The sequence below is a fragment of the Callospermophilus lateralis genome, chromosome 1, assembly GCF_048772815.1.
Source record: "Callospermophilus lateralis isolate mCalLat2 chromosome 1, mCalLat2.hap1, whole genome shotgun sequence".
Lineage (NCBI taxonomy): Eukaryota > Metazoa > Chordata > Mammalia > Rodentia > Sciuridae > Callospermophilus > Callospermophilus lateralis.
In genome coordinates, this window is record NC_135305.1 from 157,817,776 (window position 1) to 157,833,187 (window position 15,412).

Below are 15,412 nucleotides of genomic sequence, written 5' to 3' on the forward strand. Positions count from 1 at the left end.
CACAGACCTTCACCACTCCAGACCTAGGGCAGCGTGTGCAGATAGGAAGAGTTCACAGTAATTGTTGGCAGGACAGCCCTGTGATATAGAGTGCTATCGATGCACTATATCGTTTTACAGTGAGGAACTGAGGCTTAGAGAGGCGAAGTAGCTTACCTAAGGTCACACAGATCACTGTAAGTGTCAAGAGAGTGGATTTGAACTGAATTGAGGGGTGGGGGAAGAAACCTGGATGTATTTTGTAAATCTTTAAGGGCTCTGAAGACATGAAGAATTGAATTGGAGCGCTAGGGCAGAGTTCTGTGGCACATACATACAGCAGGCGCTTAAAAATGTTTGTTGCGTGAATGAGAACGAAAATGAGTCACCTGACGCCTGCCTGTGTGCGCTTCTGCGTAGCGGCATGAGAACTCAGTCCTCCCTGTCTTAGGGCTAGGACCACGGGTTCATACGGGGGCGTGGCTTCTGATAGGTCCGCCTCTCGCCTCTCCTGGCGTTCTCTGACGGCCGAGGTGTTTTGGCCCGCGGGTGGAGCCGTAGCCCCTGTCTCCTCCGGGGTCCGTGACCGGGAAGCCAGGCGTCCAGGATCCCTGACAGCGGTCCGCAATGTCGGATAGGGACGCGGGGCAGAGTGGAAGCTCATCGGGGGCCCGAGCGGCGACTGTCAGCGACATCCACGAGCTGATGCGACGCAAGGAGGAGATCGAGGCGCAGATCAAGGCCAATTACGAAGTGCTGGAGGGCGTGAGTGGGGGCTCGGACCGCGGCGGGCGTGGGCCCGGGAGACCGCGAGGCCGGGAGGCCGGAGCCCCGCTCGGGCGCGGTTCGAGGGTCTTCCGCTCCCGGGGCGGCCCGTGGGCAGCAGGCAGTGCGGGCACCGGCGGCAGCAGCTTCAGCCGCTGGGTTGGCAGTTCTAGCACGCGTTTGTGGCGTCTTCTCTCTGTGCCTGGCGCTGTCGTTGGCCTGCCCGCTTAATCCTCCTGGCGACCTTTGAGGTGGGAGCTGTTCCGTCCCCACCTTAGGGAAGGGGTCGCCGCGGCGTTCCTTCTACCTGCCTGGAGCCACAGAGCTGCAATATTAGCAGAGGCAGGGGCGGTAGTCAGTGTCGACAGGTGAAGTTGGCTTTGCTGATGTTTTACATCAGCGTCCACTGAGTCTCAGTACAGGTGAAAATCACCTGGCATCTGGTTGATGCTGACGCTGATAGTGTAAGGACCACGTTTTGACTGACAAGGCCTGATATCCTTTTTGTCCAAGGAAGAAACAGAGACCCAGAGTGGGGCAAAAGCTTGCCCAGTTCCGCAATGGCAGGAGTGGAGTGATTCCCAGGTCTGTCTGACTCCAAAGGAGGGAGTGTTCCTTATGCCATTTGGTATAAGACCACAAATCACTTTGCAGTGGAAGAGGAGGCTAATTATATCCAAATAGGTGTGATGGGAAAAGATGTATCCTGTGGAGGCCAAGGTACCTTTTTTTTTTTTTTTTTAAGAGAGAGAGAGAGAGAGAATTTTTTAATATTTATTTTTTAGTTTTTGGCGGATACAACATCTTTGTTTGTATGTGGTGCTGAGGATCGAACCCGGGCCACACGCATGCCAGGCGAGCGTGCTACTGCTTGAGCCACATCCCCAGCCCCGCCAAGGTACCTTTACTGGGTGCACACCTGACCCCTGAAGGGTGCTGGGTTGTGGGTTGGGATCAGGAACCCCGACAACTACACCATGAAGTTGGTAGTGCCCCTGAAGCTCGGAAAAGGGAAGTCACTTGCTCAAAGTCATGTGTGGGATTCAGACCACAGGTCTGTTCAGTCCAGAACTTTCAAGAAGATTGCCTGCAATTTCTCCAATCTTACTTATTTTTTCTACCACAGACAGAACTATCCACATCTTATACAATTATTACATTGATATTGATATTACTCAGATATTTTTATTTTAAAATAAAAATCTGTAATTCCCCTGTATATGAAAAATTTCCATTTCTTCCCTCAAATATAAGGTACATATTAAGGTGATATTGTACATCAATTGCTTCTACCTTTGCTTTGTTGCCTGCTAAAGGCTTTATGCCTGAAGTCCTACTCTGTTTGATTTTCCTTTAATGGAGAGTTAAAAGTCTAACTTTTTTTTTTTCTTTTTTTGGTACCAGGAATGAACCCAGGGATGCTTAATCAGTGAGCCACGTTCCCAGCCCTTTTTATTTATTTTTTTTATCTTGAGACAGGGTCTCATTAAGTTGCTTATGGCCTAATTGACTCCGAACTTCCAATCCTCCTACCTCAGCCACATGAGCCCCTGGGATGATAGGCGTGTGCCAGGTGCCAGCTCATTTGAATTTCTTAGAATAAAGCATAGGCATAAATCTAAGTGAACTTGAGTTAGTTAAAACCTTCTTATATATGACACCAAGAGCACAAGATATGAAAGCAAAAATGATAAATTGGATTTCAAAATTAAAATCATGTTTCAAAGCATATAATCAAGAAGATGAAAAGACAAGCCATAAAATGGGAAAATCCTTAGAAAATATCTGGTAAGGGTAGCATCTAGAATTTAGTAAGTGCACTTCCAACTCTATAGTAAAAAGACAACTCAAAATATAAGCAAAGAATCTGAATAGACATTTTCCAAAGAAAATGTAGTACATACAAATGGCCAATAAGCACATGAAACAGTGCTGACTGTGAGTAGCTGTTGGTGAAATGCAAATCAAAACCATGGTGAGAAGCCGCCCTCAGTCACTGGGATGTCTCTCATAGAAAGACAAGTAATAACAAGTATTTCAGAGTTAGTGTTGTTTAGACCTATGTGTGAGTTGCCACTGGTGTAGGTAGGTCCCACCCTTTAGGAAGCAGTGTCTTATGTAGTATTGATTCTGTGAGGCCAGTCCCTCCTGGTGTTTGTGGGAAGATAGGAGACATGTACCAGAGCCTTCTGTGTTGAGGGCGAGTGTTGAACCCTCTCCCTCAACAGGGAACTGGTCTGGGGGAACACAGAGGCTTCCAGAGAAGAGGCAAGGAAAGTGAACAGGTAGCTCTGTCAGTGCCGTGCACACTGGGCAGCTTGTCTCTGGAGTGACAAATAATTACAGATTCCATTTATTATTTTCTATGTATGGTAGTTTCCTGGGGCCTCTCTGACAAATTGCCACAAAGTTGGTGGCTTAAAAAGAATTTATTCTTGGGGCTGGGAATGTGGCTCAAGCAGTAGCATGCTCGCCTGGCATGCGCGGGGCGCTGGGTTTCCATCCTCAGCACCACATAAAAATAAAAAAATAAAGATGTTGTGTTCACCGAAAACTAAAAAATAAATATTAAAAAATTCTCTCTCTCTCTTTAAAAAAAAAAAAAAGAATTTATTCTCTCTCAATTTTGGAGGCTGAAGTCTAAAATCAAGGTGTGTCAGTAGGATTGGTCCCTTTTGGAGGCTCTCGGTTCCAATCTCACCTGCAGTCCTTGACTTGCAGCTGTGTGACCTCAGTCCCTGCCTTCATTTCCACCTGGCCTTCTGTCCAGCTGTGTCCAGCTCCCCCTTTGCCTTTCTGTTTCAAGGACATGTCACTGGTTTTAGGTCCATGAGGAATCCAGGATGATCTTGTCTCAAGAGCCTAAGCTTAATCACATCTGCAAAGACCTTTTCCTAGATAACGTCACATTCAGAGGTTCTGGGAGTGAGGATGTGGTCAGATCTTTGTGGTCAGATCTTTTATTCAGCCCTCTACACTACGGATACGCCTGGCTCTGTGCTGAGTGCCCACAGAGCTCAGGTCATTAGTTCTTGCAGCAGGGAGGAGGGGGCGAGTTTGTTCCCGTCATGCAGTGAGGAAACTGAGGCATTGAGAGGGGAGGGCAAGGCACAGGCGCCAGCAACTCCATGGCAGAACAGGGACTCAAGTTGTCTAACCAGGTACAAAGCCCCTGCCTTACACCGTGTGACATGTTTGGTTATTTTTATGCACTGTCCCTTGACTTATGTAGGAAGAGACTTTAAAATGGTAAGGAAAGTTGTGTGTGGTGGTACATACCTCTTCCTATAGTCCCAGCTTCTTGGGAGGCTGAGGCAGGGAGATCACTTGAGCCCAGAGGTTAGAGGCCATCCTAGGAAAACTAGTGAGACCCTGTCTCAAAATAAAATGTTAAAATAAATGTATTATTTTGAATAGGGAATACATTCCCATTATCAAAATTTGAAGCCTGCAAAAAGATGAAAGAAAAAGATGAGATGAAAAGTCTTTCTCCCACCCCTGACACCAGTGCCCCTCCTTGGAGGTCGCCAGTAATGTCTTTATCCTTCCAAGGTTGAAAAGCATCTTGGAAAGCCCTTGTAGAGCTTTTAATTTTTAGAAGACTGGAAACCCAGCCGCAGCTGGGAGCTCTGTGGGGTTTTCACCCCCCTCCAACTTCAGGGTGCCAGCTGGGTGCCAGCTGTCTGGGGGAAGGAGGATTTGGGGGAGTCGGTGGAGAGGTGGGCTCATGGCGATGCTCGGGGGGAACCTCAGTTTTGTGTTCCCTGTTTTAACTTCAGAAAAGAACATGTTCATGCATTATGGTGTTAAAATATTAAAGATGAAAGGCTAGTCCCACCTCACAGGTAGTTGTGAGGTCATGAGATAAGCACCTCTCCTGCACCTGTATTACAGCTCAGAAGGGCAAGGGTCTGGGGAATGGCTTATGGAGAACGTTCCACCTGTGACATCTTTTTGACCACATGTTTTTCCTCCAGCAAAAAGGAGTTGGGATGAACGAGCCACTGGTGGACTTCGAGGGCTACCCCCGGGCAGATGTGGACGTGTACCAGGTCCGCACCGCAAGGCACAACATCATCTGTGAGTGGCCCTCATGGGTTCCTTGTTACATGGCGGGATGCTAAAGGCTCACAAATGGAATGGCCTGTATTCAGGATATCAGCTGACCCCTCTCCTTGATGCGATTATCTCACTGCCCCCACTAAGGGACAGACTGAAGGGAGCAAGTTAGACTCGAGGGTTCTACATGGAGGCTTTCATTTTTTTCGTTTTTGTTCTTAAGAAAACTTTGTTGATCTACAGAAGCCCAAGTCCAGTGCTGCTTAAGGTCCTGGTCAAATCCACTGTGTGTGTGTTTAGGGTAGTGACCTGACTATGGTCACTCCAACAAAAGACATGAAATGTGTACACTGGGCTGCTGAGCACAAGTCCAGGTTCTGCATCTCCTTTGGGGTCAGCAGCCCATGTTGCAAGCAGGAAAGAAAAGGCAGGAAGAGGTGGGGAGTCCAGCGCCAGCCAGCACCCCCTCTCCAGGATCTTTTCTGCAAGTTCCGCCTCCTGCCCATTCTGTCAACTTCTCCTTCCCCTCATAGGTCCTTCTGCCCATCAGGAAAGATGGGGACCAACCACAGGCGCAGGCGCAGGCGTATCACTATTCTGAATGAAATCTTTTATGCATTCATTTGCTTTTAGCTAAGGGACTGGGAGAGAGCAGAGGCTGGGTGCTGGTTTTCTGTTTCTGTTGTAACAAATGCCCACAGACTTCCTGCCTTAAAACCACACACATTGAGCCTACTGTTCTGGAGGTGAGAAGTGCAGATGGGTCTCACTGGACTAAACTCAAAGAGTCCGCAGGGCTGGCTCCCTGTGGAAGCTCAGACAAGGTCCCATTTCCTTGCCTGTTCCCGCATTCGGAGGCCACCTGTATTTCCTGGCCCCTGGACATCTCCGTCTTGAAGGCCGTTGCATCTCCCCAGCCTCTGATTCTGTCTTCGCCTCTTTCTCTCACTCTCCCGTCTCCTCTTTCACTTGTCAAGACCACTGTGATGAAGGGCCATCTCCCCATCTCAGGGTCCTTAACCATGTCTGCCAAGTTCCTTTTGCCATGGCAGGTCACGTGTTCACAGACTCCAGAGATGAGGCCGTGGGCACTGTGGAGGCCATTCCTCACCCTGCCCCTGGTAGGCAGCGGTTGGTCTCAATCATGGACTCTCATTACAAGGGAATTTATCATCTGTGCTTTTCACTGAAGGACTGCTATTTAATCTGTTTGAACCCTGGTTTCATCTGCAGCATGCCCTGGTGGGACAAGGAACCCCAGGGTTGACAGAGCTGAAGTTCCCCACGCCACAGTAAGATAATGGGATACCTTTTAAGAGTGTCACTTGACCCTAAAGATTTTGGTAAAAGAAGAACTTCATTTGTAGATTAAAATAAATAGGAAATAGGAAGACACAGAAAAGGGGAAAGCCATGTTAATATGACCAGGCTTGAGGGAAGTTTGGGGACTTTGTCTAAACCTTTAGAGTCCCTGGGATGTGGCAGTGTGCCTCTACATTAGGAGGACCCCTGGGAGGTTTGAGGGGGACTGAGCTACTGAGCACCTGCTGACTTATTTTTCTCCAAATGATTAGTTTGATATTCTAACCATTTATTAATAGTCTCCTCTTTCCCTCTAATTTAAAATGCTAACATTGCCACATACCACATTCTCACTCATGCTTAGGTCTGTTCTTGGTCTTTTTTCACTGTCCTATTGATCTATTCTTTGGTACCCTATGGTGCCATCTTAATGACTTTACTACACATAAGAGGCTGTTGAGCAATTCTTCCTCATTGGTCTTCTTTTGAAAAACTATTCTCACAAGTTTATTTTTTAATTTTTAAAAAATTTTTGTAGTACTGGGGATTTGAAGGGGCATTTTACCGCTGAGCTCCATCCCCAGCCTTTTTTATTTAATTCTGAAGTGAGGTTTTGCTAAATTGTTGAGATTGGCCTTGAACTTGTGATCCTTCTGCCTCAGCCTCCTGAGCTGCTGGGATTATTGGCATGGCCATGGGCTCACATTTTGTTTTTGTGTTTGTGTATTAATTGTGTAGAGTAAAGGCTGTATTGTGGCATGTTTGTACATATGTGTAATGTACTTTGGTCATATCCGCCCTTTACCCTCTCTTACCCTCCCCTTTCCTCACTAATCTATTGTATTTTTAAAACGGGCTTTATTTTTTAGAACAATTCATATTTATGTAAAAATTGGGAAATTAATATAGAAGTTCCCACATATTTTGTACCCAGTTTCCCCTGATTAGTAACTTGTTAGCCTGGTATATTTGTTGTAACTGCAAATTTGGTTTTTGAAATCTACAGCAGAAGGATTTATCAAAAAATTTTTTCAATTCTGATAGAATTGTAATATATTGTGAAGAAAGGCATTTATTCTGTTACCCAGTAGTTGTGTATTAAGTATTGACTAGGTGCTGGGCGTTGATGGGGATTCTTGGGACCCTCATGGACCTCACCACATGGTGGTGGACTTTTTGTTTTTAGCCTTCCTGCCAGGATGTGTCTCCATTTGCTCAGTTCTGGGTTCTTTCCTCCCGCCTTCTCCTGTGGATTGAGTACTTGAGTCCTGGAATATCTGAGGACCTTGCCTTTGCTCCATAGTGACAGGGATGGGGTTAAGCCCACAGTCGAAGGCTCCTGAAAAGTCTGACGGGCTGTGTCCCCCAGATGCCAGATGTGGGTGACAGTGAAGGTATGCCCAGGCCTTCTTTGAAACTCTGAAGAGGGATTTGTGTGGGCAAAGAGGTGGAATCCAGAGCAGCAGGATGAGTTGTTTTGAAGTTAAAAAACAGTTATCAAGGGGCTGGGGATGTGGCTCAAGCGATAGCGCGCTCGCCTGGAATGCGTACGGCCCGGGTTCGATTCTCAGCACCACATACAAACAAAGATGTTGTGTCCGCCGAAAACTAAAGAATAAATATTTAAAAATTCTCTCTCTCTCTCCCTCTTTCTCACTCTCTCTCACTCTTTCTTTAAAAAAAAAAAAACAGTTATCAAAATGCCAGTGCTATGCTGGACTAACCTAGTCAGGACTTGTTTGACTGGCATGGTGATTATTTTGAATTAGCCTTTTGTACCAGAAAATCAGAGAATTTCATCCATAAGCTCTCAGTTTTCTGTTTTTTTTTTTCCCCCTAGGAAAACCCAAGGAATCAGAGACATGGTCCTTGCCTCCCAATCACTCTAATTGGATAGAGCCCAGTAGCAAGGAGCATTTAGCTAACAACTGCGGCCTCTCCCAGACAGGGTAGAGCGCCCCAGCATGTATTATGAGGCTTATGCCTCAATTTTCTTTCTCAAACTATCAGGAGCAAAGTGACATCTTTCTTGTGCAGAGCCCGCCTTACTCAATTGCTTGAGCACCGTGCTTGCCTCTCACTCACAAATGAGGTCTACTTCCGCTCTCCCTTAGGTCTCAGCCAGGGCTGCTCTGCCTTTGGGAAACCCTGCCTAATGTCCTTGACTGGCTGGGCCCACACGGGGGTTGCTGCATCTTATTGTGGTGACTGTTCCACAGCTGCTTTCTCTCTAGCCAGCACACTTCAGGAGGGAAGGTCCTTTTGTCTTGTTCGAGATTTGTCCTCAGCCTCTGTCCCTAGGTCTGGCATGTAACAGGCACTTTCTAAATGCTCAGTGAGTGAGTGCAGGTGTCCTGTGCCCCTGATGTGACGGTTCTCCCCCCAGGCCTGCAGAATGATCACAAAGCGGTGATGAAGCAGGTGGAAGAGGCCCTACACCAGCTGCATGCTCATGACAAGGAGAAGCAGGCACGGGACTTGGCTGAGGCCCACGAGGAGGCCATGAGCCACAGGATGAGCCACAATGAGGGCCACGACCTGCCACAGGCCTTCGCTAAAGTGAATAGCATCAGCTCTGGCTCTCCAGCCAGCATTGCGGTAATCCAGCCCAGCCCCAAATCCATACCCAGGGAGGAGCACTGTGGGTGGGTGGTCATGGGCTCTGGCAGGGCAGGCTGTGGGGACCCAACCCTATCTCTTTGTGCTGTAGCTCTGACTTCCTTCACACTTCAACAAGCACTGGTCAGGTCTACTGTGTATAGGAGGTCAGGATTTTGGAGAGGGGTCAAACCCTGCTGCTCACCAAACTGGGTGGAGGGGGAGAGACCTGTTCCCAGTGACAGCTGGGACACAAGATGGAAGGTGAGAAATGTCCCCAGAGACAGAAAGGGACTCTCTTCTTGGGGCTCATTTTTCTTGGTATTGAAGAGTAGGTGAGAATGCTGAGCTACCGTTTGTTCAAGGCATGAGTTGTATATCTTACAGGGTTTGTTTGCTGTTTTAATTTAACAGCATTATTGAGATAGTATTCACATGTCATAAATTTCCTATTTAAGCATACAATTAAGAGACTTCTAGTGTTTTCACAGAGCATTGTGCATCCATCACCACAGTCAGTTTAAAAACATTCTCAGGAGAATGAATCAGGCATGACTTTCCTGTGATTACACATGAATACATGATCAGAAATAAAAAAACATTCTCATCATCCTAAAAATAAGCCCTGTGGTCCCAGGTAGCTGCCTCTGATTTGGCAACCTCCAATCTGCCTTTTGTTTTGTGGATTTGCCTGTCCTGGGCCTTTAATAGAATGGGAGTGATCGACGTAGTAGGTCTTCTGTGTCTGGCTTCTTTTGGTCAGCATCAGGCTTTCCAGGTTCCTCTGAGTTGCAGCAGGTGTCCATTCTCCCTTCCTTTTTGTGGCTGAATAATATTCCCCTGCATGGCTGCGCCAGATTGTGTTTATCCATTTGTCAGCTAATAGGCATTTGGATTGTTTCCACTTTAGAGTTGTTAAGAAGAGTGCTGCTGTGGAGATTCGTGTCCAGCTTAGCTTGTAGACTTGTAGTTAAGTTTAACTCCACAGCCACCCTCTGTGATAGATGCTAATCTTTACTCTGTTTGACCCATGAGGAAAAGCTTTGAAGACCTGAGGTAACCTGTGCTGGCATAGATAGCTCTCAAGAGGAAGAACTGGGTCCTGAATCCAAGATCTGCCAATCATCTTGTGATTACCAATATCACAGGACTCTAAGTTGTGCACAAGCTCTGTTTTATTCACAGCCGTATCCATAGCGTCGAGTACAGTGCTATAGTTGGTTCACAACCAGTATTTGTTAAGGGTGAATGAGTGGTGATCTTCCTTCTTGGGACCAAGAACAAAGGATCACTCTCCTCCTGGTCAGCCTCAGGCCTGTGACAGCTCGTTTGGTCTTTGAGTGCAAATATCTAACTCATCTGAATCTTGACCTAAGACTGGCTTGCCTCTTCCTGCCTTTGAGCCTGGGGTTGGGCCCCAGAAAGAAGCATTTTTCTGGGGAGACCTAGAAGGAACCCTGGGGGGGAAGTGGCCCAGTTGCCTACTGTCCCTTCCTGCATGAGGTATTTAAATCCCTGATGTCCGCTTTCAGCCTGCTATTCTCCCTTATAGGAAATCTCCTTGGCTTGAATTGGGTCTTGAAGGGTGGAGAACTCCGGGAGCACATGTCCCTGGTCTTCATTTCCTCTTCTCTCTTTAGGGTCTGCAGGTGGATGATGAGATTGTGGAGTTTGGCTCTGTGAACACCCAGAACTTCCAGTCGCTGCACAACATTGGCAGTGTGGTGCAGCACAGCGAGGGGGTGAGTTGGGGAGTCGGGGGCTCCCTGGCAGGTTGGCAGCTACATATACTGGGGCTACAAACAGCAGAAGCATACAGCTCACTGTTCTGGAGGCTGGGGAGCTCAGGAGCAAGGCCCTGTAGACTCGGGGTCTGGTGCAGGCTGCTTCCCAGTCCAGCAACACCACCTTGCCACTGTGTCCTCATGAGTCTCAGCATGAGGGCTCCACTCTCATGGCCTGATGCCAACCAGAGGTCCCACCTCTTGGTACCTTACACACTGGGGATCAGAATTTCCGAGTATGAATTGAAGGAGGGGACCCAGATATTCTGACGGTAGCGGGCTGCATTTGTGGGTAGCCTGGAAGCAGTGATGGGGCCCTGGCTGCCCCACAGCTGTTGCTCAGCGCAGTCCCTCTTTAGAGCCTGTTCCCTCTACCCCAAGGCTTTTCCTTCCTCACTGCCCTCCTCTTTACACTACTGACAACTTCTCAGCAAGGCCTTTCCTAGCCACCCTACCTCAAATCCCCCTCCTGTTTCCTGTTCCTGTTTTCATGTAACAATGTTTCTGGAGGTCTGTTCACTTGGGCTCATGCCTTGCTCTTTTTCACTGTTGCGTAGTACTCTGTTGTTGATACTGGGGATGTTTAGGTATCGCCAGCTCTGTGCCAGTGTGAAGAGTAGGGCACACTGTATGTGACTGTACACGTGTGTGCTTCTCTCCATGGATACTAACAAGTAGGTTCATAAGCTTGAAGAGTGTGCATGTTCAAGGTAATTTGATAAGGTTTTACTAATTTACACCCTGATCAATATGTGTATTGATCTTTTAAAATTTTTGTGAAGTTGACATTTTGTTTTAATTTGTATTGTCTTGACTACTGGAAAAAGTTGAATATCTGTTTTTATATGTTCAAAAAAATTTTTCATGGTGATGAACGTTAATGTTACTGAATGTTAACATGCCGCATGCATGCCAGGCGAGCATGCTACCACTTGAGCCACATCCCCAGCCCCTAGTGCATATATTTTCAAAAAAGTAAATCTTCAGTTAAAAACATTATTGTCTGGCTAGGGTGTGACTCAGTGATAGAGCATATGCCTAGCTCTGGATTCAGTTCCCTGCATTACAAAAATAAACAAATAGTCTTTATTATAAAAACAATGCATATTTTATTCAGTCATAAAATGGAATGAATCAGGGCCTGAGGTTGTGGCTCAGTGGTAGCCACTTGCCTAGCACATGAGGCACTGGGTTTGATCCTCAGTTCACATAAAAAAATAAACCAATAAAATAAAGGTATTGTGTCCAAAAAAAAAAAAAAAAAAGGAATGAGTCAAAGCAGTCCTTAGCCAGAAGGAGGCATCACAATACCTGGCATTAAATTATACTACAAAATTATAGTAACTAAAACAGCATGGCATTGCACCAAAACAGGAAGACGACCAACAGAGTAGAAGACATAGAGACAAACTCACATAAATACAGTTGTCTCATACCAGACAAAGGCACCCAAAACATACATTGGAGAAAAGGTAGTCTCTTCAACAAATGGTGCTACAAAAACTGGAAACCTGTATGTAGTAGAATGAAATTTAACCCCTGTCTCTCACCCTACACAAAACTCAAAGTGGATCAAAGACCTACGTATCAAACCAGAAACCCTGTACCTATTAGAAGAAAATGCAGGGCCAGTGCTCTAATATGTCACCATAGGAACTGACCTCATCAGTAAGACTCCTAAAGTGCAAGAAATAAAATCAACAAATGGGATGGTATGAAACTGAAAAGCTTCTTCCCAGCAAAGAAAACAATTAGGAGTGTGAAGAGAGAGCCTACTGAATGGGAGAAAATCTTTGCCACCTGTACCTCAGATAAGGCATTAATTTCCAGGATACAAAGAACTCAAAAAGCTTAACACCAAAAAACTACAAATAACCCAAATAATCAGTAAATGGGCAAAGGAACTAAACAGATGCTTTTCAAAAGAAGAAAAATGGTCAATAATACATGAAATACATGAAAAAATGTTCTGTTCACCATCTCTAGCAATTAGAGAAATGCAAATTAAAACTACACTGAGATTTCATCTTACTCCATTCAGAATGGCAATTATCAAGAATATAAGTAACTATAAATGTTGGTGAGGATGTGGGGGAAAAGGTACACTCATACATTGCTGGTGGGATTGCAAATTGGTACAACCAACTCTGTAAAGCAATATGAAGATTCCTAAAAAACTAGGAATGGAACCACTATTTGACTCAGTTATGCCACTTCTCGGTATATATCTAAAGGATTTAAGATCAGCATACTACAGTGACACAGCCACATTCATGTTTACAGCAGCACAATTCATAATAGCTAAACTATGGAACCAAACTAGGTGCCCTTCAACAGATGAATGGATAAAGAAAATGTGGTATATATGTACAATGGAATATTACTCAGCCATAAAGAAGAATGAGTTTGTGACATTTGTTGGTAAATAAGTGGAACTTGAGACTACAAGGCTAAGTGAAATAAGCCAATCCCCCAAAACCAAAGAGTGAATGTACTCTTTGATTTCTTGATGTTATCACACAACAAGGGGGTGAGGGGAAGAATAGAAATTCAATAGATTAGACAAAGGGGAATGAAGGAGGAAGAGAGTGGGGATGGGAATAGGAAAGACAGTGGAATGAATCAGACATAACTTTCCCTGTGTACATATATGAATACCCCAGTCAATCTCAACATCGTGTACATCCACATGACTGGGATCCTAATTAGAATAAGATATCCCATGTTTGTAAGAATGTCAAAATGGACTCTACTGTCATGTATAACTAAAAAGAACAAATAAAAATGTAAAAAAAGGAATAAAGCACATCGGTGAACCATGAAAACCTGGTGCTAAATGAAGAACCTGATGCAAAAGCCCACATATTATATGACCCACTCGTATGAAATTGTCCAAAAGGCAAATCCAGAGGTTCAAGGTCCTGAGGTGGGAGGAGCAGAGCACCCAAAGGAAGGTGGTTGAATCCCAGAACCAAGGAAAGTGGAGGGGGGAGGAGGCCTTGAACTTGTGGGATTATAGACATGCCAGCGCACCTGACTGGATGTAACTCTGGACAGTTTTGTTCTTTTTCCTCCTTCTTCTTCTTTTTTTTTTTTTTTTTGGTATGTGGTCATCCCCGTGAACCTGGGACTTGGTGAATGCTAGGCGAGTGTTCTGTCACAGAGCTGCATCCCCAGCCCTTTTTAAAATTATTATTATTATTATTATTAGTAGTAGTAGTAGTAGTACTGGGGATTGAACCCAGGGATGCTTAACCACTGAGCCACATCTCCAGCCCTTTTTTTAAATATTTTATTTAGAGATAGAGTCTTGCCAAGTTACTGAGGCTGGCCTCAAACATGCAATCCTCCCATTTCATCCTCCTGAATTTCTGTGATTATAGATGTGCACCACTGTGCCTAGCTGAACAATATCTTATAGATGGATATTTTGAGTATTCTCATTTTTTGAATATATATATATACAGTCCTGGAATGAACACTTTATATGCGTATCTTCTTATGCTTTTGTAAAATGTATCTTACATGTACCCTGTAAATATTTTTGAGGGGAACACATTTCTCCAGCAAGATGGCACAACTGGTGTATTCCCACTGGCCCCAAGGGCCCACACTGTTGCCAACTGCAGGGTTTTGCTTTAAAATACAAATCTTAGGGGCTGGAGCTGGGGCTCAGTAGTAGAGCACTCGCCTAGCATGTGCAAGGAGTTGGGTTCAAGCCTCAGCACCACATAAAAATAAATAAAATAAAAGTATTGTGTCCAACTACAACTAAAAAAAAAATTAAATAAATATATAAAATAAAATACAAATCTTGGTCAACTCGGTGGGCACAAAATGACATGTCAATGTTTGAACCTGAATCCTTTTGAATATTAAGTTGAACCTGAAACAATTTTATTTTTCTCGCAGAAACCCCTGAATGTTACAGTAATCCGTAGAGGGGAGAGACACCAGCTCAGGCTTGTTCCAACGCGCTGGGCCGGGAAAGGCCTGCTGGGGTAAGGTATCTGCCTCACTCATGCACACTGCAGCGTCAGTGGAGTGTTAGCCATAAAGTGGGGAATTCCAGGGGGCTTGCTGAATTGTGGGAATCCCCAGAATATGTAGAAACTGAGACAAAGGCTTATGGTAGCAAGGAGGCTCTAGGTGTAGAGGCAGAGAGAGCCTCAGGGTCTCCTGAGGATCTCTGGGCCTTTCAACAGCTGGGCATTTGCTTTGAGAGAATGAAAGGGTGTTGGTGAGGAGCTCCCAAGGGCTCATCTGTTCACCCTCCCCAGTGGGCCACCAGACTGATGCCATTCCTCTTCTTCCTTGTAGCTGCAACATCATTCCTCTGCAAAGATGACTGTCCCTGGGAAACAGTAACAGGAAAGCTTCTTCCCTTGCCCTGCCCGTGGGCCTGGTGGGGATTTCCTCATTCTCTTCACTCCCAAAGAGTAAGGATCTGGAAGAGGCTGGAAGCCGGACGTCTAGGTGGTGGAGATGCTGTGGCCTCCCAATGTATCTCTCTGGATTAAGGCATTAAAAATGAGATTTGTGCTTGGCATCTTTGGCACATTGGGCCATGTCCCAAAAATGGGAATTCTCTGGATTGTGGGCAAGTGGGCGGGAGTTATTCTGGCAGGTGCCCATGTGACTTTATTCCTTTAGGAATTTTGTTTTTCAAATAAACACTGTTTTGCAGTTCTGATATGACTGTGTTGTCACCCAAGCTGAATTTATTAGGAACCTCTCAAAACCTAAGCTCAGATGGGGTTGAAATATTCTTAAAGTTGGGCAAAACAAAACAAAAAAAATCAGTAATTGGGCTGAAGTCAAGATTTGACTAATAACTTTCTTTGCATTGAACCATTGCTACTCTCGACACAGAAGTTTGGTATCCTTAGCCTCTGAGCCTCTACAGCCACCATAGCTCCCTTTGG

General features: G+C 45.5%; 1 protein-coding gene across 1 annotated transcript; it reads left to right on the top strand.

Moving 5' to 3' along the window:
- Positions 1–533: 533 nt before the first annotated feature.
- Psmd9 (proteasome 26S subunit, non-ATPase 9) lies at positions 534–14,933 on the top strand. Its single transcript, XM_076866633.2, has 6 exons — positions 534–744; positions 4,722–4,824; positions 8,492–8,703; positions 10,344–10,445; positions 14,400–14,488; positions 14,808–14,933. Exons 1-6 carry the CDS (start codon positions 607–609, stop codon positions 14,833–14,835), a joined length of 672 nt encoding a protein of 223 aa, XP_076722748.1. The 5' UTR covers positions 534–606; the 3' UTR covers positions 14,836–14,933.
- Positions 14,934–15,412: the final 479 nt, after the last annotated feature.